Source organism: Rhinoraja longicauda, chromosome 20, assembly GCF_053455715.1.
Source record: "Rhinoraja longicauda isolate Sanriku21f chromosome 20, sRhiLon1.1, whole genome shotgun sequence".
Taxonomy (NCBI): domain Eukaryota; kingdom Metazoa; phylum Chordata; class Chondrichthyes; order Rajiformes; family Arhynchobatidae; genus Rhinoraja; species Rhinoraja longicauda.
This window is the reverse complement of record NC_135972.1, coordinates 24,279,414-24,302,348: the sequence shown is the minus strand read 5'-3', so window position 1 is coordinate 24,302,348 and position 22,935 is coordinate 24,279,414. Positions and strand designations below refer to the sequence as shown.

The following is a 22,935-nucleotide window of genomic DNA, read 5'->3' as shown; positions in this document are numbered from 1 at the left end:
GTCGGCCTCGGTTGTCGGCTGCGGGAACGGATCTGCCGGCTCCAGCCAGGCCGGAGTTCCAGAGCCCCGGCCGCAGGGGGCATATTCGACCCGCCGATCGTCCGCGGAATTCCCGATAAGGACGGGATCGGCCGCTTCACCCGGCCCGGACACCACATTCCCCAGTGGACCTCGGGGGTGGGGATTTCACGTGCACTTTCGTAATTTTGTCCAGATTAAGGGAGGCCTGAAAACCAGTGGTGCCATTAGTCCCATGATCCAACAGGGGTTTCCCGGGATCACAAGCAAGGAAGGCTCCTCCTGAGAGCCATCTCCTGTCCTCTCCTGGTGGCTGGATCAATGCTTCCCGCCACGCTGGGGAAGTTGGTGCAACTGTCTGCAGGGGGAGTATTTAGGCGGTAACTATGAAAGTTGCTGAGGGCAAAGAGATAGACATGGTGCAGGCGGGACCTGAGGTAGGCCTTGGATCTGAAAAGTACACCAAGTGATGGTGTAACTCAGCGGGTCAGGCATCATCTCTGGAGATCTTGGATAAATGACGTTTCGGGTTGGGACCCTTCCTCAGATTGATTGCGGGGGAGGGACATAAACGATCGAGGAGAGGCAGGGCAAAGCGTGGACACAGGCACCTGTGGCTGCAGAGTGGCGCAGCAGTAGAGTTGTTGCCTAACAGCGCTGGAGACCCGGGTTCAATCCTGGCTCGGGGGGGGGGGGGGGGCTGAGGGGAGTTAAAATGCGGGATACAGCTGGCAGGGCCAGCGTTTATTTCCCAGCCCGCGATGGCCTAAAAAATGGTGTGGTGTATTTTCCCTCCCTAGCTGCGGCAGATGAAGTGGTTTGGGTGTGTCTTTTATATGAATGAGCCCTTTCATTAAACCAGTCCATCTTTTTCTAATTTAATTGAATGCTTCCAATTAGTTAGAAGGCGCCTATTTTATTTGCTCCGTCTGAAGGCTGTTTGCATAGTTTAGATAGCGGCAAGCTATTGGCACTGCAAAACATCCATCAGTAGTATTGACAAATTGTCCCTTTAAAACCATTTCTGTCTGCCCTGGGCCTCCTCCACTGCTAGAGTGAGGCCACACACAAACTGGAGGAACAGCACCTCATATTCTGCATATTCGGAACCCAACGGTGTGTACATTAATATATATATGTATATATATATATATATATATATATATATATTATATATATATATATGGGTTTCACAGAGTAATATATTCACAGAGTAATATGTTCACTTTGGAAGTAAGAATTGAAAGGCAGATTATTATCTGAATGGTGTCAAGTTAGGAAGAGGGGATGTTCAACGAGATCTGGGTGTCCTAGTGCATCAGTCACCGAAAGGAAGCATGCAGGTACAGCAGGCAGTGAAGAAAGCCAATGGAATGTTGGCCTTCATAACAAGAGGAGTTGAGTATAGGAGCAAAGAGGTCCTTCTACAGTTGTACCGGGCCCTGGTGAGACCGCACCTGGAGTGCTGTGTGCAGTTTTGGTCTCCAAATTTGAGGAAGGATATTCTTGCTATTGAGGGCGTGCAGCGTAGGTTCACTAGGTTAATTCCCGGAATGGCGGGACTGTCGTATGTTGAAAGGCTGGAGCAATTAGGCTTATATACACTGGAATTTAGAAGGATGAGGGGGGATCTTATTGAAACATATAAGATAATTAGGGGATTGGACACATTAGAGGCAGGAAACATGTTCCCAATGTTGGGGGAGTCCAGAACAAGAGGCCACAGTTTAAGAATAAGGGGTAGGCCATTTAGAACGGAGATGAGGAAGAACTTTTTCAGTCAGAGAGTGGTGAAGGTGTGGAATTCTCTGCCTCAGAAGGCAGTGGAGGCCAGTTCGTTGGATGCTTTCAAGAGAGAGCTGGATAGAGCTCTTAAGGATAGCGGAGTGAGGGGGTATGGGGAGAAGGCAGGAACGGGGTACTGATTGAGAGTGATCAGCCATGATCGCATTGAATGGCGGTGCTGGCTCGAAGGGCTGAATGGCCTACTCCTGCACCTATTGTCTATTGTCTATATCTGTTGTGCTGCTGCTAGTAAGACTTTCATTGTGTAGGAACAAACTGCAGATGCTGGTTTATACCGAAGATAGACACAAAATGATGGAGTAACTCAGCGGGTCAGGCAGCATCTCCAGAGAAAAGGAACAGGCGATGTTTCGGCTCGGAACCTTTCTTGAGGCATATGAAAATAAAACATTCTTGACTCTCGACACTTAACCCACAAACCAACTCCCTCCCTGTTCCCCTTCCCCCCCACCCTCCTCTTTTCTCTCACATCTCCTCCCTGTGCCCCACCACCTGGATTCACACCCATCTCTCTCCTTCCCCCATCTCCTTCCAACCCCCGTTCCCCATCTGTATCCACCTATCACTCGACAGGCTTCCTCGTCCTGCCCTTCCTCTCTTCCAGCTTTCTCCCACCCCCCACCCCCGTCCCCCGCCACAATCAGTCTGAAGATGGGTCCCAAACTGAAACGTCACCTATCCACATTCTCCAGAGATGCTGCCTGATCTGCTGAGTTGCTCCAGCACTGTGTGTGTTATTTTTGTAAACCAGCATAGTGGCATAGCGATAGAACTGCTGCCTTACAGCGCCAGAGACCCAGTTCGATCCTGTCCACGGGTGCTGTCTGTATGTTGAATTTGCACCTTCTCCCTGTGACCACGTGGGTTTCCTCCAGGTGCTCCAGTTTCCTCCCACACTCCAAAGACGTGCAGGTTTGTAAGTTAAATGTAAATTGTCCCTAGTGTGCAGGATAGTGTTAGTGTACGGGTGATTGCTGGTCGGCTCGGACTCGGGGGGCCAAAGGGCTTGTTTCCGCTCTGTATCTCTAAACTAAACAAAATCTAACAGAAAGATGTGTTTTGTCTTATTGCAGAGCAAGGAGATTGGGTTTCAACTGCACGAGGATCTAATGAAGGTTCTTAACGAGCTGTACACGGTAAGAAAGACTCCGATACCCTGCGGTCGTCTCACCCTAACCCCGTGGCCAGATTCACTGGCCATGGTTGACGCTTCCACTGTGCTGGGTGGGTTAGCCTGGCTGGTGAAGGGGAAGGGAGGGGCGCATGGCTCTGTCCGCCAGAACCAGTCATCTCCAAGGGGCGTCACAGTGACGCCTCAGGTAGAGTTGCTGCCTCACAGCGCCAGAGACCCGGGTTCCATCCTGACCATGGGTGCTGGCTGTGTGGAGTTTGCACGTTCTCCCTGGAACCACTAGTTTTCTCCGGGTGCTCCAGTTTCCTCCCACACTCCAAAGACGTACGAGTTTGTAGGTTAATTGGATTACATGCTGTATCTTTCAATCCATCAATCAATCAATCATAGATGGGGTGTCTAAAACTGAGTGTTTGTAAAACTAGAGATTGGAGGAGCAAGTCACCTGGAAGTTTTATATGACAGGTAGAGTTTTGTTTCATTTAATGTAGTTTAGAGATGCAGCATGGAAACAGGTCCTTTGGCCCACCAATCCCACGCCGACCAACGATCGCCTGTACGCTAATTCTATCCTACACACCAGGAACAATTTATAGAAGCCAATCAGAAACATCGCCCATCCTTTTTCTCCAGAGATGCAGCCTGACCCGCTGAGGTACTCCAGCACTCTGCGTCTGTCCTCAGTATAAAGCAGCATCTGCAGTTCCTTCCTACACACCCTACCGCTGCGCCACTATAGAGGCAAGACTAGTCCAGGAGTCTAGCATAAGAAAACAAGACACAACACCAAGGCTGAGCATGAAATAACCTCACAAATCCACAATCAGAGCCTTTACCCTTTTGAAATGATGTTGTGTGATGTCCCGTCATCTGGAATCTTTAATGTACTACATTCTAGAATCGAGGGAGATCCTTCAACTGTAATTTTAACATAAACCCAAAACTCTGCATAATGCATTCTATCCTCAGAGCCATTTCTTCTATATGACAAAATTTTGGGCTGTTTCTTCAAGACATGATGAATCATAGCCTGGCCCATGACAGTTGCTGGGAGGTTACGTTGATTAACGATGCATTAGTGATCTGATTATGTTGATTGCACCTTTTACAAGTGCTCTTGAATTAATGTTCTGCGCTCAAATTCGATTTCCAACCACCCAATCTTTGCCTTTGCCATTAATCCATCTGCAATGCCAGGCTGAGATATGCTGATACTTATTGCAACGTTTCAATCTTCCCCTGAAATTTATCCAACCATCTCTGCAGGAAAAAAAACTAGGTTTGTTGAGAATATATATATTTTTAAGTTGATTGTATGAGGTTTGGGGAAATGTAATTTCTTGTCGAGCTGGTTTGCAGGCAACATTTGGAATGAATTTGTTGGATTTATCACATGTGAGCTGTCATTGTGAAAATAAATTCTTGCTATATAGAAATCCATTATTTGGGGCGTTACAGTGGCACAGCGGTAGAGTTGCTGCCTTAGAGCGCCAGAGACCTGGGTTCGATCCTGACTGAGGGTGCTGTCTGTACGGAGTTTGTACGTTCTCCTTGTGGGTTTTCACCGGGTGCTCTGGTTTCCTCCCACGATGTACTGGTTTGTACGTTGAGAGGTCTCGTGCGTTAATGCGCCATTGTGCCGCCTGTGCAGAGCAACCTCCCATTAACATGAAGCACTCGGTCATTTGCTAATCTGTTTAGAGAGAGAGAGAGACACAGAGAGACAATAGACAATAGGTGCAGGAGTAGGCCATTCAGCCCTTCGAGCCAGCACCGCCATTCAATGCGATCATGGCTGATCACTCTCAATCAGTACCCCGTTCCTGCCTTCTCCCCATACCCCCTCACTCCGCTATCCTTAAGAGCTCTATCCAGCTCTCTCTTGAAAGCATCCAACGAACTGGCCTCCACTGCCTTCTGAGGCAGAGAATTCCACACCTTCACCACTCTCTGACTGAAAAAGTTCTTCCTCATCTCCGTTCTAAATGGCCTACCCCTTATTCTTAAACTGTGGCCCCTTGTTCTGGAGAGAGAGAGAGAGAGAGAGAGAGAGAGAGAGAGAGAGAGAGAGAGAGAGAGAGACGGCACCTACAAAGGCCGTTTGGCCCACCAAGACCACACTGATCAACCATCTGTTGGCACTAATCTGGCATTTATCCTATTTTGTTTTATTCTCCTCCACTTTTCATAGACTTCTTTCAGATTCTATCACTCACCTCCAGCGAGTCCCATACACTCGCACTATCCTACACACTAGGGACAATTTACAAATGTTCCAAAGTTAATTAACCTACAAACCTGTACCTCTTTGGAGTGTGGGAGGAAACTGGAGCACCCGGAGAAAACATAAGCAGGTGACTGGGAGAAGGTGCAAACTCCACACAGACAGCACCCGAGGCTGTGAGGCAGCAGGTCTACAAACTGTGTCACCGTGCTGCCCTTTACATTGTCAACTGATGCTGGTGAAAGAAAAGTAGTCAAAACACCAGTAACTGACTTTCAGAAATAATCTGGTGCTTAAACCAATTGGGGACTTCCCAAGGATGTGATTAGTTTAGCATTTTCATCCATTCTTCTGTTCAATGTTGATGAAAGTATCTAACAATCTACTGATATAGACTTCAAATTACTGTAACAGATTCTGTTATGATCTACTCTCAAAGTATCGTACATTTGTCACATACACTTTCATTTCTATGTTATATTAATATGGCTGTATCATTGCTTCTTGCTAACCATTTATGAGGAACTGCAGAGCTGCCTGCCCTGCCAATGTTAGCCTTGAGAATTCGCCCAGCTTCCCTCGTTGTTCTTGCGTGGAACAGCTTTCATTTCATGTGTTTGGAGCAGAATGAGGCCATTCGGCCCATCAAGTCTACGCCGCCATTTAAACATGGCTGATCTCTCTCTCCCTCCCTCCTAACCCCATTCTCCTGCCTTCTCTCCATAACCCCTGACACCCGTACTAACCAAGAATCTATCTCGCTCTGCCTTAAAAATATCCATTGACTTGGCCTCCACAGCCTTCTGTGGCAAAGAATTCCACAGATTCATCCGTCTAAACTCCCGTGAGTAGAGGCCCAGTGCCTCTAACGCTCATCATATGTTATTTATTTAGCCTATTTAATGCAGCGTAACAATTCTTGGCACTTGGCTGAATCAGAGGTTCTCTGATTCCAGCGATTCTCTCAGGTTAGGACAGCTAGTCTTAGTTTAGTTTATTATTGTTTAATTAATTATTATCACGTGTACAGTGAAAAGTTTTTTTTTGTTGCAAGCTATCCAGTCAGAAGAAAGACTATGCATGATTACAGTCAAGCTGTCCACAGTGTACAGATGCAGGGTAAAGTTTATTGCAAGATAAGGTCCAGTAAAGTACGATTAAACATAGTCTGAAGGTCTCCAATTAGGTTGTTGGTAGGCCAGGACTGCTCTCTAGTTGGTGATCGGTTGATCCACAGACCCGGGTTCGATCCTGACTTCAGGCGCTGTCTGTGTGGAGTTTACACGTTCTCCCTGTGACCGCGTGGGGTTCCTCCGGGTGTTCCGCTTCCTCCCACATCCCAAAGACATGTGGATTTGTAGGTTAATTGGCCCTCTGTAAATTGCCCCTGGTGTGTAGGGATAGTGGGATGACATAGAACTTGTGTGAACAGGTGATCGCTGGTCGGCGTGGACTCGGTGGGCCAAAGGGCCTGTTTCTGTGCAGTTCCCGCAATGGGCATCACTCAGGACAGATTACAGTGCTCTTTTTGCAAGTTTTCTGTGCACGTGGTTGCTGCTGAACCTCAAACGTCCTTAGAGTCATTACTGTCAGGAGGAGGCCATTTGGCCCTTGGAGTCGGATGCTCCCGTTTCCTCCCACATTCCAAAGGGTGCAGAGAAACTTTACGAGGATGTTACCAGGACTCGAGGGCCTGAGCTACAGGGAGAGGTTGAGCAGGCTAGGACTCTATTCCTTGGAGTGCACGAGGATGAGGGGCGATCTTATCGAGGTGTACAAATTCATGAGAGGAATAGATTGGGTAGACGCAAAGAGTCTCTTGCCCAGAGTAGGGGAATCAAGAACCAGACATAGGTTTAAGGTGAAGGGGGAAAGATTTAATAGGAACCCGAGGGAAAACCTGTGGGTGTTTGGAACAAGCTGCTGGAGGAGATAGTTGAGGCAGGTAGAATCGCAACGTTTAAAAAACATTTGGACGTATATGGATTGGATAGATTAGAGGGATAAGGGCCAAACACAGGCAGGTGGGACTAGTGTAGATGGGAAATGTAGGCAAGTTGGGCCAAAGGGCCTGTTTCCACACTATGACTCTATGACATATAGTCTTACAGTATAATTGGCCTCAATAAATGACCTCTGGTATGGGGAGTGGATGAGACAGTGGGATAACATAGAACTAGTGTAAACAGATGAGTGCTGGTCCCTGTGGACTCAGTGGGCCAATGGGCCTGTTTCCATGTTATATCCTTCAATCAATAAAAACCTGAGAGAACAGAACTGTGTGCAATACTGCAGCATGGCCGCTCAAAATCATCCTGCCAGATAAATATCCTTAAACTGTTCCATGTATATAATAATTTGTTTTCAGTAAAGCCCTATTATTCAGTATTATCCTTTCAAATGTAAAAATGTTCCGTTGCTTACAGCATGGATGAGTTATGCATGGATATTAAAAATTAATGTGTGAAAATGTATTCGTACTGAATTTCCATCTGCGTTGCTTTAACCCTAAGAATAATTAATCTCAGCTGAGTTAACCTGTTCAGAGGGTTTAGTGTCGGACGTGTGGCATCGGGCATCACGGTGGCGCAGCGGTAGAGTTGCTGCCTTACAGCACCAGAGACCCGGGTTTGATCCTGACTAAGGGTGCTATGTGTACGGAGTTTGTACATTCTCCATGAGACCACGTGGGTTTTCTCCGGGCGCTCCGGCTTCCTCCCACACTCCAAAGGTTTGCAGGTTAATGGGCTTCTGTAAATTGTTCCTAGCGTGTAGGATGGATCTACTGATGGGTGATCGTTGGTCGGCATAGACTCGTTAGGCCGAAGGGCCTGTTCCCACTCTATATCTCGAAACTAAATTAAACTAATTCCTATTGTGGCTGAAGAAGGGGTCCCGACCTGAAATGTCACCTGTCCATGTTCACCAGGGATGGTGCCCGACTTGCTGTGTTACTTCAGCACTTTGTATAGAGAGAAGGGGAGGGAGGGAGGAAGAAGGGGGGTGGAGAGTGAGGGGAGAGAGGGAGAAATGGGGAGGGAGGGAGAGAAGGAGGAAGAGGGAGGGGAGGGTGGGAGAGAAGAGGGAATGAGGGGAGAGAGGAGGAGGAGAGAGCAGGGAGAAAAAAGTGGACAAAGAGAGAGGGAAAGGAATATGTGAACTAATGTATGGGGGTATATAATGTATTAGTTGGCATGGTCTTGGGGGGGCTGTTTCCACACTGTATCTCTAAACTAAACTTGACTCAACTCAACTTAACTCAACTAAACTAAAGTAAGCTACACTCAGCTAAACTCAACTCAGTTACACTCAACTCAGCTAAACTCAACTAGGCTAAACTAAGCTCCACTATTGCGCTGGGTGCAGTGGCTGGGATTTGCATGCTGGGGTTTCTAGTGACATTGAAGCCCCGACCCCTGATTTGTGTGAGAGATTTATTGCTGATTCACCAATGATGCTGACAATGTTGTCCTCAGTGGGAGAGGTTTAGTTGTAACGGGACGCTCGACAGGCTGACGATTCAATGGCGCTCCTGTGAGACTAATGAAGGCAGTGTCACAGGGTGAGGCCCAGGCTGTGGGAGAAAGCGCCGGAGATCTGTGTGTGTGTGTGTGTGTGTGTGCTGGCAACATGTTGCTGCGTTCCATGACAGAATCAGACACAAAAGGACAATGCCTTGTGGCGTGAACTATTGGCTCCTGCAATCGACTGGGTAACTGAGAGAATTGTCTGTAACCCGAATGGAGTTAATGGGCTGATTCACAAGCTTTACCCCCACGAGGTATATGTCTGACCCTGGGCATCATGCACTGCTTCTCACCCCCCCCTAGGCTACAGTGCTTCATTCTGTTCATCATTCTCCCCCCCCCCCTTCTACCGATCCCTTGCTCTCTCCCTCATGCTCTGTCCACTTTTTTTCCTCCTTGCTCTCTCCTCTCCCTCTTCCCTCCCCTCCTCTCCCTCCCCTCTCTCCCTTCCCTCTTCCCCCCTTCTTCCCTCCTTCTTCCCTCTTTCTCCCCTTCCCTCTCCCCTTCCCTCTCCCCTTCCCTCTCCCCTTCCCTCTCCCCTTCCCTCTCCCCTTCCCTCTCCCCTTCCCTCTCCCCTTCCCTCTCCCCTTCCCTCTCCCCTTCCCTCTCCCCTTCCCTCTCCCCTTCCCTCTCCCCTTCCCCCTCCCCTCTCCCTCCCCCCTCTCCACGTTCTCTCCTTCCCTCCCCCACTCTCCTCTGCACTCTCCCCCTCCATCCCTCTCCTCTTCCTCCCCTCTCTTTCTTCCTCCCCTCTCTCTCCTTCCCTCCCCCTTCTCTCTCTCCTTTCCTCTTTCTCTCCTCTCTTGCGACTGAACAAACCCTGTACTGGATGAACTCGAAGGGTCAGTCATCCTCCCCTATGACTCTAATCCTTCAACAGGAGATACAACCTTCCTGCATCCAACCTGCTTGTGGGTTCAGCGAGCTCTCCTCCAGGTCTAGACCACCAAATCTCTCCTCTTGCAACCAACCTCTAGTTCCTCAACTTCACTACAGTGAACCCTAGTTATAACAGATCATGGAGGGAGAATGGTGTACGTTACTGCCGCTTGTCTGTATAATCGAACACGGGTATTGTCTGTATAATCGAGGTAAGAGGTTTAGTTGTAACGGGACGCTCGACAGGCTGATGATTCAATAGACAATAGACAATAGGTGCAGGAGTAGGCCATTCAGCCCTTCGAGCCAGCACCGCCATTCAATGCGATCATGGCTGATCACTCTCAATCAGTATCCCGTTCCTGCCTTCTCCCCATACCCCCTCACTCCGCTATCCTTAAGAGCTCTATCCAGCACTCTCTTGAAAGCATCCAACAAACTGGCCTCCACTGCCTTCTGGGGCAGAGAATTCCACACCTTCACCACTCTCTGACTGAAAAAGTTCTTCCTCATCTCCGTTCTAAATGGCCTACCCCTTATTCTTAAACTGTGGCCCCTTGTTCTGGACTCCCCCAACATTGGGAACATGTTTCCTGCCTCTAATGTGTCCAATCCCCTAATTATCTTATATGTTTCAATAAGATCCCCCCTCATCCTTCTAAATTCCAGTGTATACAAGCCTAATTGCTCCAGCCTTTCAACATACGACAGTCCCGCAATTCCGGGAGTTAACCTAGTGAACCTACGCTGCACGCCCTCAATAGCAAGAATATCCTTCCTCAAATTTGGAGACCAAAACTGCACACAGTACTCCAGGTGCGGTCTCACCAGGGCCCGGTACAACTGTAGAAGGACCTCTTTGCTCCTATACTCAACTCCTCTTGTTATGAAGGCCAACATTCCATTGGCTTTCTTCACTGCCTGCTTACCTGCATGCTTCCTTTCAGTGACTGATGCACTAGGACACCCAGATCTCGTTGAACATCCCCTCTTCATAACTTGACACCATTCAGATAATAATCTGCCTTTCTATTCTTACTTCCAAAGTGAATAACCTCACACTTATCTACATTAAACTGCATCTGCCATGTATCCGCCCACTCACACAACCTGTCACCCTGCAGCCTTATTGCATCTTCCTCACAATTCACACTACCCCCCAGCTTAGTATCATCTGCAAATTTGCTAATGGTACTTTTAATCCCTTCATCTAAGTCATTAATGTATATCGTAAATAGCTGGGGTCCCAGCACCGAACCTTGCGGTACCCCACTGGTCACTGCCTGCCATTCCGAAAGGGACCCATTTATCCCCACTCTTTGCTTTCTGTCTGTCAACCAATTTTCTATCCATGTCAGTACCCTACCCCCAATACCATGTGCTCTAATTTTGCCCACTAATCTCCTATGTGGGACCTTGTCGAAGGCTTTCTGAAAGTCGAGGTACACCACATCCACTGACTCTCCCCTGTCAATTTTCCTAGTTACATCCTCAAAAAATTCCAGTAGATTTGTCAAGCATGATTTCCCCTTCGTAAATCCATGCTGACTCGGAATGATCCTGTTACTGCTATCCAAATGCTCAGCAATTTCGTCTTTTATAATTGACTCCAGCATCTTCCCCACCACTGATGTCAGACTAACTGGTCTATAATTACCCGTTTTCTCTCTCCCTCCTTTCTTAAAAAGTGGGATAACATTTGCTATCCTCCAATCCACAGGAACTGATCCTGAATCTATAGAACATTGAAAAATTATCTCCAATTCTTCCACTATTTCTAGAGCCACCTCCTTAAGTACTCTGGGATGCAGACCATCAGGCCCTGGGGATTTATCAGCCTTCAGTCCCATCAGTCTACCCAAAACCATTTCCTGCCTAATGTGGATTTCCTTCAGTTCCTCCATCACCCTAGGTTCTCCGGCCCCTAGAACATTTGGGAGATTGTGTGTATCTTCCTCAGTAAAAACAGATCCAAAGTAACGGTTTAACTCGTCTGCCATTTCTTTGTTCCCCATAATAAATTCCCCTGCTTCTGTCTTCAAGGGACCCACATTTGCCTTGACTATTTTTTTCCTCTTCACGTACCTAAAAAAACTTTTGCTATCCTCCTTTATATTATTGGCTAGTTTACCCTCGTACCTCATCTTTTCTCCCCGTATTGCCTTTTTAGTTAACTTTTGTTGCTCTTTAAAAGAGTCCCAATCCTCTGTCTTCCCACTCTTCTTTGCTATGTTATACTTCCTCTTCTTAATTTTTATGTTGTCCTTGACTTCCCTTGTCAGCCATAGGTGTCTCTTACTCCCCTTAGAGTCTTTCCGTCTCTTTGGGATAAATTGATCCTGCAACCTCTGCATTATTCCCAGGAATACCTGCCATTGCTGTTCTACCGTCTTCCCTGCTCCAGTCAATTTTGGCCAGCTCCTGCCTCATGCCTCTGTAATCCCCTTTGCTATACTGTATTCAATGGCGTTCCTGTGAGACTAATGAAGGCAGTGTCACAGGGTGAGGCCCAGGCTGTGGGAGAAAGCGCCGGAGGTTTGCTCCAACCACCTAGAGGTCACGCCATGAAACAACGAGCTGTTGTCAAACACAAAGTTCCTTTAACAGATAAAAATGTATTTTTGTTGCTGCAAGCGAAAAATACCCAAGGCTATTTATCACATTGTTTAATAGAGTTAAGTAATGATTAGGATGATTGCTTGTCAATTTCAATGCCTTGTCAATTTCAATGCCTTGTCAATTTCTATGCCTTGTCAATTTCAATGCCTTGTCAATTCCAATGCCTTGTCAATTTCAATGCCTTGTCAATTCCAATGCCTTGTCAATTCCAATGCCTTGTCAATTCCAATGCCTTGTCAATTCCAATGCCTTGTCAATTTCAATGCCGTGTCAATTTTACTGCCTTGTCAATTTCAATTCCATGTCAATTTCAATATCTTGTCAATTTCAATGCCATGTCAGTTTCAACACCGTGTCAGTTTCATTATCCTCTGCTGTGTTACTGGCTGCCTGTGCATATCTGAAATCCATTACAAAGAGGTCAGCAATAACACGGGTTTACTGTATTTCCCTGGAGTCACCACCTTTGGTACTTCCGGACGAACTGATGCTTCATGTTGGTTTCCTTCCTGCTCCCCCCTCTCCCCCCCAGGTGATGAAGACCTACCACATGTACCACACGGAGAGCATCAGTGCCGAGAGCAAGCTGAAGGAAGCAGAGAAGCAGGAGGAGCGGCAGATCGGCAGGGACCCGGTCTTCAGCATGCGTCTGGAGGAGAAGCACCAGCGAAGGAGCTCCGTGAAGAAGATGGAGAAAATGAAGGAGAAGGTAGGGGCTGGCGCAGCGGTAGAGTTGCTGCCTCACAGCGCCAGAGACTCAGGTTTGACCCTGACTACAGGTGCTGTCTGTACGAAGTTTGCATGTTCTCCCTGTGACCACGTGGGTTTTCTCCGGGTGCTCTGGTTTCCTCCCACACTCCAAAGACGTACAAGATTGTAAGTTAATTGGCTTCAATAAAAAATTGTAGTGTCCCTAGTGTGTAGGATAGATAGTGCTGGTGGTTGCTGGTCGGCATGGACTCGGTGGGCCGAAGGGCCTGTTTCTGTGCTGTATCTTCAAACTAACCTAAACTAAAGGTACGCGCGGAATGGAGGACCTGGCTCCTCGTGTGGGATGGGAGGCAACACTCCTAAGATCTCTGGGCTTCCAGAAGGTCCTGCTCCCCATTGTCCAGCTCGCACCTTTCATTATGATGGAGATAGCACCCTAGCACATCTTGTGCAGTGGCCCTGGCCGAAGCATTTAAATCCATTCTCTGAACGTGAATTAGCATCACCCTCAGGGTAATCGATAATCTGTGAAAGTTTAGATGGATTGCATTGGGATCAAGGATTTACCAGAATTAATCAGGGAACTTTTTTTTTATTATTTCAAGAGTCAAGAGTATTTTATTGCCATATTTCCCAGAGAGAACAATGAAATTCTTACTTGTATCAGCACAATAGAATATGTAAACATAGTACCCTGCAAACAATATAAACGAGAAAAAAAAATCTTCAGTCTGTGTGTCTACATATATATATATATATATATATATATATATACGGGTGTTTCCGTAAACACAGCACTCTGTAGTGAAACTGAAGGTCTCCAAACCGCCAGGTTATTTTCCTGTTTTTTATGTAATATTCCCATTGTTTCATATCCTGTATTTTAAGTAGTGTAGATCATGGTGTATCGCCAAAATAATGAGACGAAGCAAAAATAAGTGAATCTGTTTTTACAAAGAAAAATACCCTGTGTTTTCTTGACGTTTTTTGTGACATTTTTTCAAGCAGGATCTCATCAAATCCTTCGGCTAATTTGTCCCAGAAAGATCACATTAATTTTGCAATTAACTAACTCTATCTAAGCCAAATTCTGATTATACTTATGATTTTTAATCATTTATCACCCGATTAGATGGTTTTCGCATGTCCCAGGTTTTTGCAGCTAGAACGCGAGTTCACACTTTGGTCACGTGTGGACTGTGTCACCTGGGAACCGTTTTTATATTTATTGTTTCTTTTTTTAATTGTTTATATTTTGTGTTTAAGCTTTCCATTGAAATAGATAATAATGAACAGAACTTAAAATCATGAAATAAAAATCTAGTTTGCTCACCTATTTTCGCGATATCGCAAACTGTGGTCCCTCCTGTTGTCAATGCTATTTATAGCGCTATAGCGAGGGTTTTTTTTTGCGATTCAAAAACAAATTCAAACAACGCGATTATAATGACCCTTGGCATGAACTACAGGCCTCGTGCTAGGCTAGGTGCCGGACATTTTGTAAGGCAGCATCGAAATCAGTAAGTGTTCCATAAGTCTTATACGTTTTATAAATAACTTTTGTTCTCTCGTTTTCTTTATCAAATTTTGAAAATATTAAATTTTGGTCAAATTTTGGTCGATTTTGATCACAAATTAGCTCAAAATTAACTCATAGGTAGGCTCATTTTTAATCCTGTGGTATTTTATTTCTGATTTAATAGCTTTCAAATTTGACCACCCATGTCACAGGTTGGTTGGTACCCTTATTTACAAAAACACCCATATATATATATATATATATATATATATATATATATATATAGACATACAAACAAACACACATATACACAAACAAACACACATATACACAAAGACACACACACACATGGAAGCACACATATATAATATACTCATACATATATAATATACTCACACAAAGACACACACACACGTATCCATAAGACCATTACAGAGAAGTGGAATTATGCCATTCAGACTATCGAACCATTCGATCATGGCTGATATGAATCTGTGTCATTGACTGCTGTTTTACCCCCGATGTATGTCATTTATTAACTTGGAAGACTTCTGCTTTTCATCTTTGTTTGCTTCCTGTGGTAGCGCCAAGCCAAATACTCTGAGAACAAGCTCAAGTCCATCAAAGCACGAAATGAATATCTGTTAACGTTGGAAGCAAGCAACAACTCGGTCTTCAAATACTACATCCATGACCTGGCGGATGTAATCGATGTAAGTATGGACAGGGCAAGTTGGCTTTGACATCCATGGGAAGAACTGCAAAATAAAATTGAAAGCTATCCAAGAACCAGTTTTCCATTGTACGTCAATAGACATTCGACCTTAGAGATACAGCACGGAAACGGGCCCTTCGGCCCACCGAGTCCGCGCTGACCCGCACACTAACACAAGCGCTGTGAGGCAGCAGCTCTACCATTATGCCACTGCGCTGCCAACACCATTGACTTGACCATGCGTTGACTTGTAGAGCTGGTGCCTCACAGCACCAGGTACCCAGGTTCGATCCTGACCTGTCTGTGTGGAGTTTGCACATTTTTCCTGTGGTCACGTGGGTTTCCTCCGGGATCTTCCCACAACTTAAGGATAGCGGAGTGAGGGGGTATGGGGAGAAGGCAGGAACGGGGTACTGATTGAGAGTGATCAGCCATGATCGCATTGAATGGCGGTGCTGGCTCGAAGGGCTGAATGGCCTACTCCTGCACCTATTGTCTATTGTCTATAACCCATAGAGCTGCAGGTTTGTCGGTTAATTGGGCTCTGTAAATTGCTCCTAGTGTGAAAGAAGTGGATGAGAAAGTTGGATAACATAGAACTAGTGTGAAGGGTTTATTGATGATCGGCGTGGGCCGATGGGCCTGTTTCCATGCTGTCCCTTTTAATCGATCAATCAATCAACCAGCTTCCCTCTGGCTTCGCAATCCACAACTCTTTTACCGATATCTCACACCTTCAGTCTTTTCATCACTGGCTTTCGACCAACTGTCTGCCTATCAAACCCCCTTCCATCTGTATCCACCAATCTCTCCCCAGGCTTTGTCCTGCCCCCCCCCCCCTCTCTTCCAGCTCTCACCACCCCAACCCCCCCACTCCACCTTTTTGAAGAAAGGTCCCAACCCGAAACATCACCTATCCATGTTCCCCAGAGATGCTGCCTGACCCGCTGAGTTACTCCAGCACTTTGCGCGTGTGTTTCTTCGTAAGCCAGCATCTGCAGTTCGTTGTTCCTCTCACTAGTCCCTTAAGCAATAAGGACTTTTGTTTTGGAAGAAGATATTGCATCTAACTGTCTGCAACCTTCTTTGAGAATTGACAGGAGGCAGCTTCAAGCGACAGAATAGTGTCAAGTGGTTTTAACCAGCGTGTATAAATAGAATTAATGTGGATCTCTTTAAACTGGTTGCAAGCTGTTGATGCACACTATTTCCCTCTGACGGAACAGCTATTCTGAGGAGTCATTTTAATTGTGATTGGAGCCTATGTTCGTAGCAAGACGCTTTGTCAACAAGCATTGTTTTGTGTGGTTATGACAGCTTGAAAAGGAAGCAATTGTGTAGTTTAGAAATAAATTTTAGCAAGCAACAAAAAAATTAGAAGGCCTGTATTGTCCTTCAATAAGGTGGTGGCTGATCTACAACCTGACTCCACATACCTCTGTTTACCCACAAAAAGCAAACTCCCATAGTCATAGAGTTACAGAGCCACACAGCACGGAAACAGGCCCTTCAGCCCAACTCGTCCATGCTGACCAAGGTAGCTTTCTAAGCTAGTCTCATTTGCCTGTTGGCGTTGCCATTTGGCTGATATCCCTCTAAACATTCCTATCCATGTACCTGTTCAAATGTCTTTAAAACATTGTTCTGGTACCTGCCTCAACCACTGTCTATACGTGCCACTCTCTGTGAGAAAAAGTTGTCCCTTGGGTTCCTATTAAATCTTTCTCCTCTCACCTTAAACCTATGCTCTAATTTTTGATTCCCAACCCTGGGGACTGCCTATCTATGCCCCTCATGATTTAATACACCACTTTAGGATCACCCCTCAGTCTCTATGCTCTGAGGTTCAGATATATTATTGACACGTGTATCAAGGTACATCAAAAAGCTTTGTTTTGTATGCTACCCAATCATTTCTGAAGTAGGATCTTGATCCGAAACATCACCGATCCATGTTTTCCAGAGATGCTGCCAAAGTTACTCCAGCACTTTGTGTTTTGAGCAGGATTCCAGCATCTGCAGTTCCTTAAGTCTGTTATTAAATCGGGGCAGATAATGCAGAGTGCAGAATATCATTCGCACATTGTAATGCACCACTTTCAGAGACAGTGAAAAGCTATGTTTTGCATGCTATTCAATCAAATTAGATAATACCATATATAAATACAATGAAACCAAACTCAAGTTCAAAAGGTAGAGCAAAGGGGAAGATAGAAAGTGCAGGATGTAGTTCTTAGCATTGTAGCACATCAGTTTAGACTTTAGCGATGCGGCGTGGAAAGGTGCTCTTTAGCCCACCGACCCACACACACCCACACACACACCCACACCCACCCACACACACACACACACACACACACCCACACATCCACACACCCACACACACACCCACACACACACACACCCACCCACACACACACCCACACACACACCCACACCCACCCACACACACACACACACCCACACATCCACACACCCACACACACACCCACACACACACACACCCACCCACACACACACCCACACACACACCCACACACACACACACACACACACACACACACACACACACACATACACACACACACACACACACACACACACACACACACCCACATACACACACACATACACACACACACACACCCACACACACATCCACACACCCACCCGCACACACACCCACCCACACACACCCACACATCCATCCATCCAGCCAATCAAGGATCCCCACATGGCTTGTGGTGATAGTGTTTACGGTGCGACTGTGGAGTTGTGCAATGTTGTCTTGAACTATTGATGCAAAGAATCTCGATGCTGGTTCAAGGCTTGGACGTTAATCCACTGTCTTTGTCTCTCTTGCCGTGCTAGTGCTGTGACCTGGGCTATCATGCTAGCTTAAACAGAGCCTTGAGGACGTTTCTCTCTGCAGAATACAACCTGGAGACCTCCAGGCACGAGGGTCTGGATATCATTGAGAACGCGGTGGACAGCTTGGAGCCTCGTAGCGACAAGCAGCGCTTTATGGAAATGTACCACACCGCTTTCTGCCCGCCAGTCAGATTTGACTTCCAGCCACACATGGGAGACGAGGTAAGTCTGCTGTGTATAATCCTACTTATTTCAGAGGTATTCCCCCTGGATGGAGCTGGTTGTATTACCCCTGGATGGAGTTGATTGGTTTCCACTCATTTCTGTGGGAACAGCAGACTGTAGGAGAATGGGGTTCTAAGTCTGCCACACCATTCAATCACGACTGATCTATCTTTCCTTCTCAACCTCATTCCCCTGTCTTCTCCCTTTGACGGTCCTAATCATGCACCTATCAATCTCTGCTTTAAAAATCCCCATTGACTTGGCCTCCACCACCATCTGTGGCAATGAATTCCAAAGATTCATCCTCTACCTAAAGAATTTCCTCCGCATCTCCATTGTAAAAGCACATCCTTTTATTCTGGGGCTGTGACCTCTGATGCTGGACTCTCCCACAGCTGGAAACATTCTCTCCACATCCACTATATCCAGGCCTTTCACTATTCAGTAAGTTTCAATGAGGTACCCGCTCATCTTTCTAAACTCGGGCGAGTACAGGCCCAGAGACATCATATGATCCTCATACATGAACCCAATCGTCCTCAGGATCATTTTTGTAAACCTCTCCTGGACCCTCTCCAATGCCAGCATGTCCTTCCTCAGACACGGCTCCCAAATAGAAAAAGCATAGATTGACCTGGGTTTGATTCTGACTACGGGTGCTGTCTGTGCGGCGTTTGCACGTTCTCCCTGTGACCACGTGCGTTTTCTCCGGGTGCTCCTGTTGCTTCCCACATCCCAAAGACCTGCAGGTCTGTAGGTTAATTGGCTTCTGTGAAAATTGTAAATTGTCCCTAGTGTGTAGGATAGTGCTAGTGTACGGGGTGACCGCCGGTCGGCACGGACTCAGTGTACGGGGTGACCGCCGGTCGGCACGGACTCAGTGTACGGGGTGACCGCCGGTCGGCACGGACTCAGTGTACAGGGTGACCGCTGGTGGGCACGGACTCAGTGTACGGGGTGACCGCCGGTCGGCACGGACTCAGTGTACAGGGTGACCGCTGGTGGGCGCGGACTCAGTGTACGGGGTGACCGCTGGTGGGCACGGACTCAGTGGGCCGAAGGGCCTGTTTGTGCGCTGTATCTCTAAAGTCTAAAATAAAGTCTAAAGATACTGACAATGTGGGCAAATGGAATTGGTATAGATGAGCAAAATGGTCAGCGTAGACATGATGGGCCGAAGGGCCTCTTCCCTTGCTGCAAGCCTCTATAACACTGGGGGTTGTTTGTCAGAACTTTGTGCCTCATTAAAGAAAACGATGTAAACATTTTGCAAACCGATGGAACGCTGCCTGTTTTGTCTGTTTGATCAACAATCTGCTGCTTTATGCGACCTGTTTACAGAACATTAAATCAAAAACTTATTTGCCAGAAGGTTCTTTGAGGTACAAGAGCAGCACATAAATACTTAAAGCTGTCAGAAAAAGGCAAAGCCTATTTATCAAAGCAGAATATGCCTGGATACAATTGTCTTTGGTTTGCAGATTGCCTGGCTAAATTCATTCAGAGCATACTGGCGGTATGAAGCACGATGACTCATTGTTTATTTTGTGTTATTATCCCACTGGTGAGCTTTGGTTAAGCAAAGGAGAACCACAGCTATTGTTTATGTACACGAGGAGTCAAAGAGTCATACAGCGTGGAAACAGGTTCTTCAACCCAACTTGCCCACACCAACCAACATGTCCCATCTACACTAGTCCCACCTGCCTGCATTTGGCACACATCCCTCTAAACCTTTCGTATCCACATACCTGTCCAAATATATTTTAAACGTTGTAAACGCAACTACTTCCTCTGGCAGCTCGTTCCATACACCCACCGCCCCTTTGTGGCATAGTGGTGCAGCGGCAGAGTTGCTGCCTTACAGCGCCAGAGACCCAGGTTTGATCCTGACCATGGGTGCTGTCTGTATGGAGTCTGCACGTTCTCCCTGTAACCGTGTTGGTTTTCACCAGGTGCTCCGCTTTCCTCCCACACTCCAAAGACGTACAGGTTTGTAGGTTAAGTGACTTTGGTTAAAAAAATTGTAACTTGTCCCTCGTGTGTAGTAGGATAGTGGAGATGAGCGGGCCGCGAAGGAGAGCAGAGATCAGCAAAATCACTTTGTGGGCAGCTCCAAGTCAGGAAGCGAAATGGAGGAAATCAGGGGCACACCACAAGCCCAGTCCAGGTGCCTGGAACGAAGCCCCATCACAGACATCCTGGTCAGCATGGATTCAGTGGGCCGGATTGTTCGTTTCCACGCTGTATCTCTAAAGTCCAAAGTTTTTGTGTTAAAAAAATTGCTCCTTTGGTTCCTATTAAGTCTTCCCCCTGTCACCTTAAACTTATGTTCTCTGGTTCTAGATTCCCCTACTCTGGGTAAATGGCTGTGCATCTACCCTATCTATTCCCCTCATGATCTTATACACGTCTATAAGATCATCCCTCATCCTCCTCCACTCCATGCCCCAGCCTGCTCAACCTCTCCCTACAGCTCAGGCCCTCGAGTCCTGGCAACATCCTCGTAAATCTTCTCCGCACTCTTTCTGACTTGACATCTTTCCTGTGATCAGGTGACCAGAACAGAACCCAATATTTACTCCAAATATGGCCTCAGCAATGTCTTGTGTAACTGTAACATGAATTCCCATTCATTCAGGGGTGTGTTGTGAGCCAGTCGCTTTTCGAAAAGCCTTAATAACATTTCTTTCCATTGTGAGAGAAAGCAAAACAAGAGTTTCAGAAGATATCCACAAAGTGCTGGAGTAACTCAGCGGGTCAGGCAGCATCTCTGGAGAACATGGATGGGTGACGTTTCGAGTCAGGAGCCTTCTTCAGACTGAAAGCAGAGCGGAGGGAACTGGAGGTAGGAAAAGGCCAGAACAAAGCATGGCTGCTACAGATGCCCAGGGGAAAGGTGGAGTCCATAACGGCCCATTGTTGGCTGGGGAAGAAATGACAACTTCAGGATGCAACTTTCAGCGTCTGAATAAGGGTCCTGACCCAATACCTCACCTCTTCATGATCTCCAGAGATGCTGCCTGACCCACTGAATTACTCCAGCACTTTGTCTTTTTTTTTGTGGTAAACCAGCATCTGCAGTTCCTTGTGTCTACACTGTCTTGATGGAGCTCGTGAGTAATGTTTTGATTCCCTCTGCAGGTGTGCCAGGTTAGTGCTCAACAACCTGTGCAGGCAGAACTGATGTTGAGGTACCAACAGCTCCAATCCAGACTGACCACACTGAAGATTGAGAACGAGGAGGTGAGTTTGCAGCGTTTCCCCTCCCTCTCGCTTTCCAGCCGTCGCCAGCCACGGGTGGCACAGTGCCACAGCGGTAGAGCGCTGCCCCAAAGCACCAAAGACCTCAATCCTCAATCCTCACTTCTGAGTGGAGTTTGCACGTCATCCCTGATCTCCAGGTTCCCCGCTTTCCTCCCACATTGAGCCGTAGAGTCACACAACACGGAAGCAGGCCCTTCGGCCCAGCTTGTCCATGCACAGCGGTAAAGTTGCTGCCTCACAGCGCCAGAGTCCCGGGTTCAATCCTGACTGCGGGTGCTGTCTGTACGGAGTTTGCACGTTCTCTCTGTGACAGCGCGGGTTTCCTCCGGGTGCTCCGGTTTCCTCCCGCACTCCGAGGGCAGGTTTGTAGGTTAATTGGCTTCTGTAAATTGTCCCTAGTGTGTAGGATCGAACTAGTGTACAAGTAATTGCTGGTCGGTGCAGACTGAGTGGGTCGGAGGGCCTGTTTCCACACTGGACCACTAAAGTCTAAAGTTGCGAATTGTGAAGCTAGAGGAAGGAATATAGACTTGAGACTTTACTTTAGACTTCAGAGATACAGTGTGGGAATAGTCCCTTCTGCCAACCAGTGATCACACTGTTCACTAGCACTATCCGACACACTGGATTTTACAGAAGCTAACCAACGTATAAATCTTATAAACCTGCATGTCTTTGGAGAGTGGGAGGAAATCGGAGTCACGCGGTCACGGGGAGAACGTACAAACTCCGTACAGACAGCACCTGTAGACAGGATCGAACTGGATCTCTGCCGCTGTGAGGCAGCATCTCTACCACTGCGCTATTGAGCTGCCCCATAGGTGAAGTCTAGGGGAGAAACTGGGGAGGGCGGTGGGGGGGGGGGTATATAGGATAAGAAGGGCCTGTTTCCATGCTTTATCTCTAAACTAGTCGTGCCATCGAATCCAAGCCAAGCATTTTTTGAGCTTCCCTTCCCAGAGGCCGTTCCTCTGTAAAAGATCTTAACAAAGGTGGCACGGTGGCACCGAGTTAGAGCTGCTGCCTCACAGCGCCAGAGACCTGAGTTAGATTGGCACTACAGGTGATGTCTATACGGAGTTTGTCTGTTCTCCCTGTGACCTGTGTGGGTTTTCTCTAGGTTGCTCTGGTTTTCTCCCACACTCCAAAGACGTTCAGATTGTAGGCTAACTGGTCTCAGAAAAATGGTAAATCGTCCGTAGTGTGTGTAGGATAGTGTTAGTGTATGGGGATCGGGTGGTCGGGGTGGATTCGGTGGGCTGAAGGGCCTGTTTCCATGCTGTATCTCTAAGCTAAACTAAAGTGCAGGAATGATTTGGCAGCTGTCCATCACATCTGGCGATCCCGCTGCACATCTGCAGATGTGAACCCTGACCCCAGCCTTGGCGTCTTCTCCCGCTGCTAATTTTAACTGGAGAGTTG

General features: G+C 47.0%; 1 protein-coding gene across 10 annotated transcripts in view; it reads left to right on the top strand.

Moving 5' to 3' along the window:
• LOC144603665 (SLIT-ROBO Rho GTPase-activating protein 1-like) overlaps positions 1 to 22,935 on the top strand; it is a 172,836-nt gene that overhangs the window by 88,040 nt on the left and 61,861 nt on the right. For all 10 annotated transcript variants that reach the window (XM_078417257.1, XM_078417252.1, XM_078417251.1 and 7 more), the window contains exons 4-8: positions 2,898 to 2,960; positions 12,738 to 12,914; positions 15,020 to 15,148; positions 18,022 to 18,243; positions 21,391 to 21,492. In XM_078417257.1, the coding sequence (XP_078273383.1) occupies positions 2,898 to 2,960; positions 12,738 to 12,914; positions 15,020 to 15,148; positions 18,022 to 18,243; positions 21,391 to 21,492 (693 nt within the window). The remainder of the gene's footprint in view (positions 1 to 2,897; positions 2,961 to 12,737; positions 12,915 to 15,019; positions 15,149 to 18,021; positions 18,244 to 21,390; positions 21,493 to 22,935) is intronic.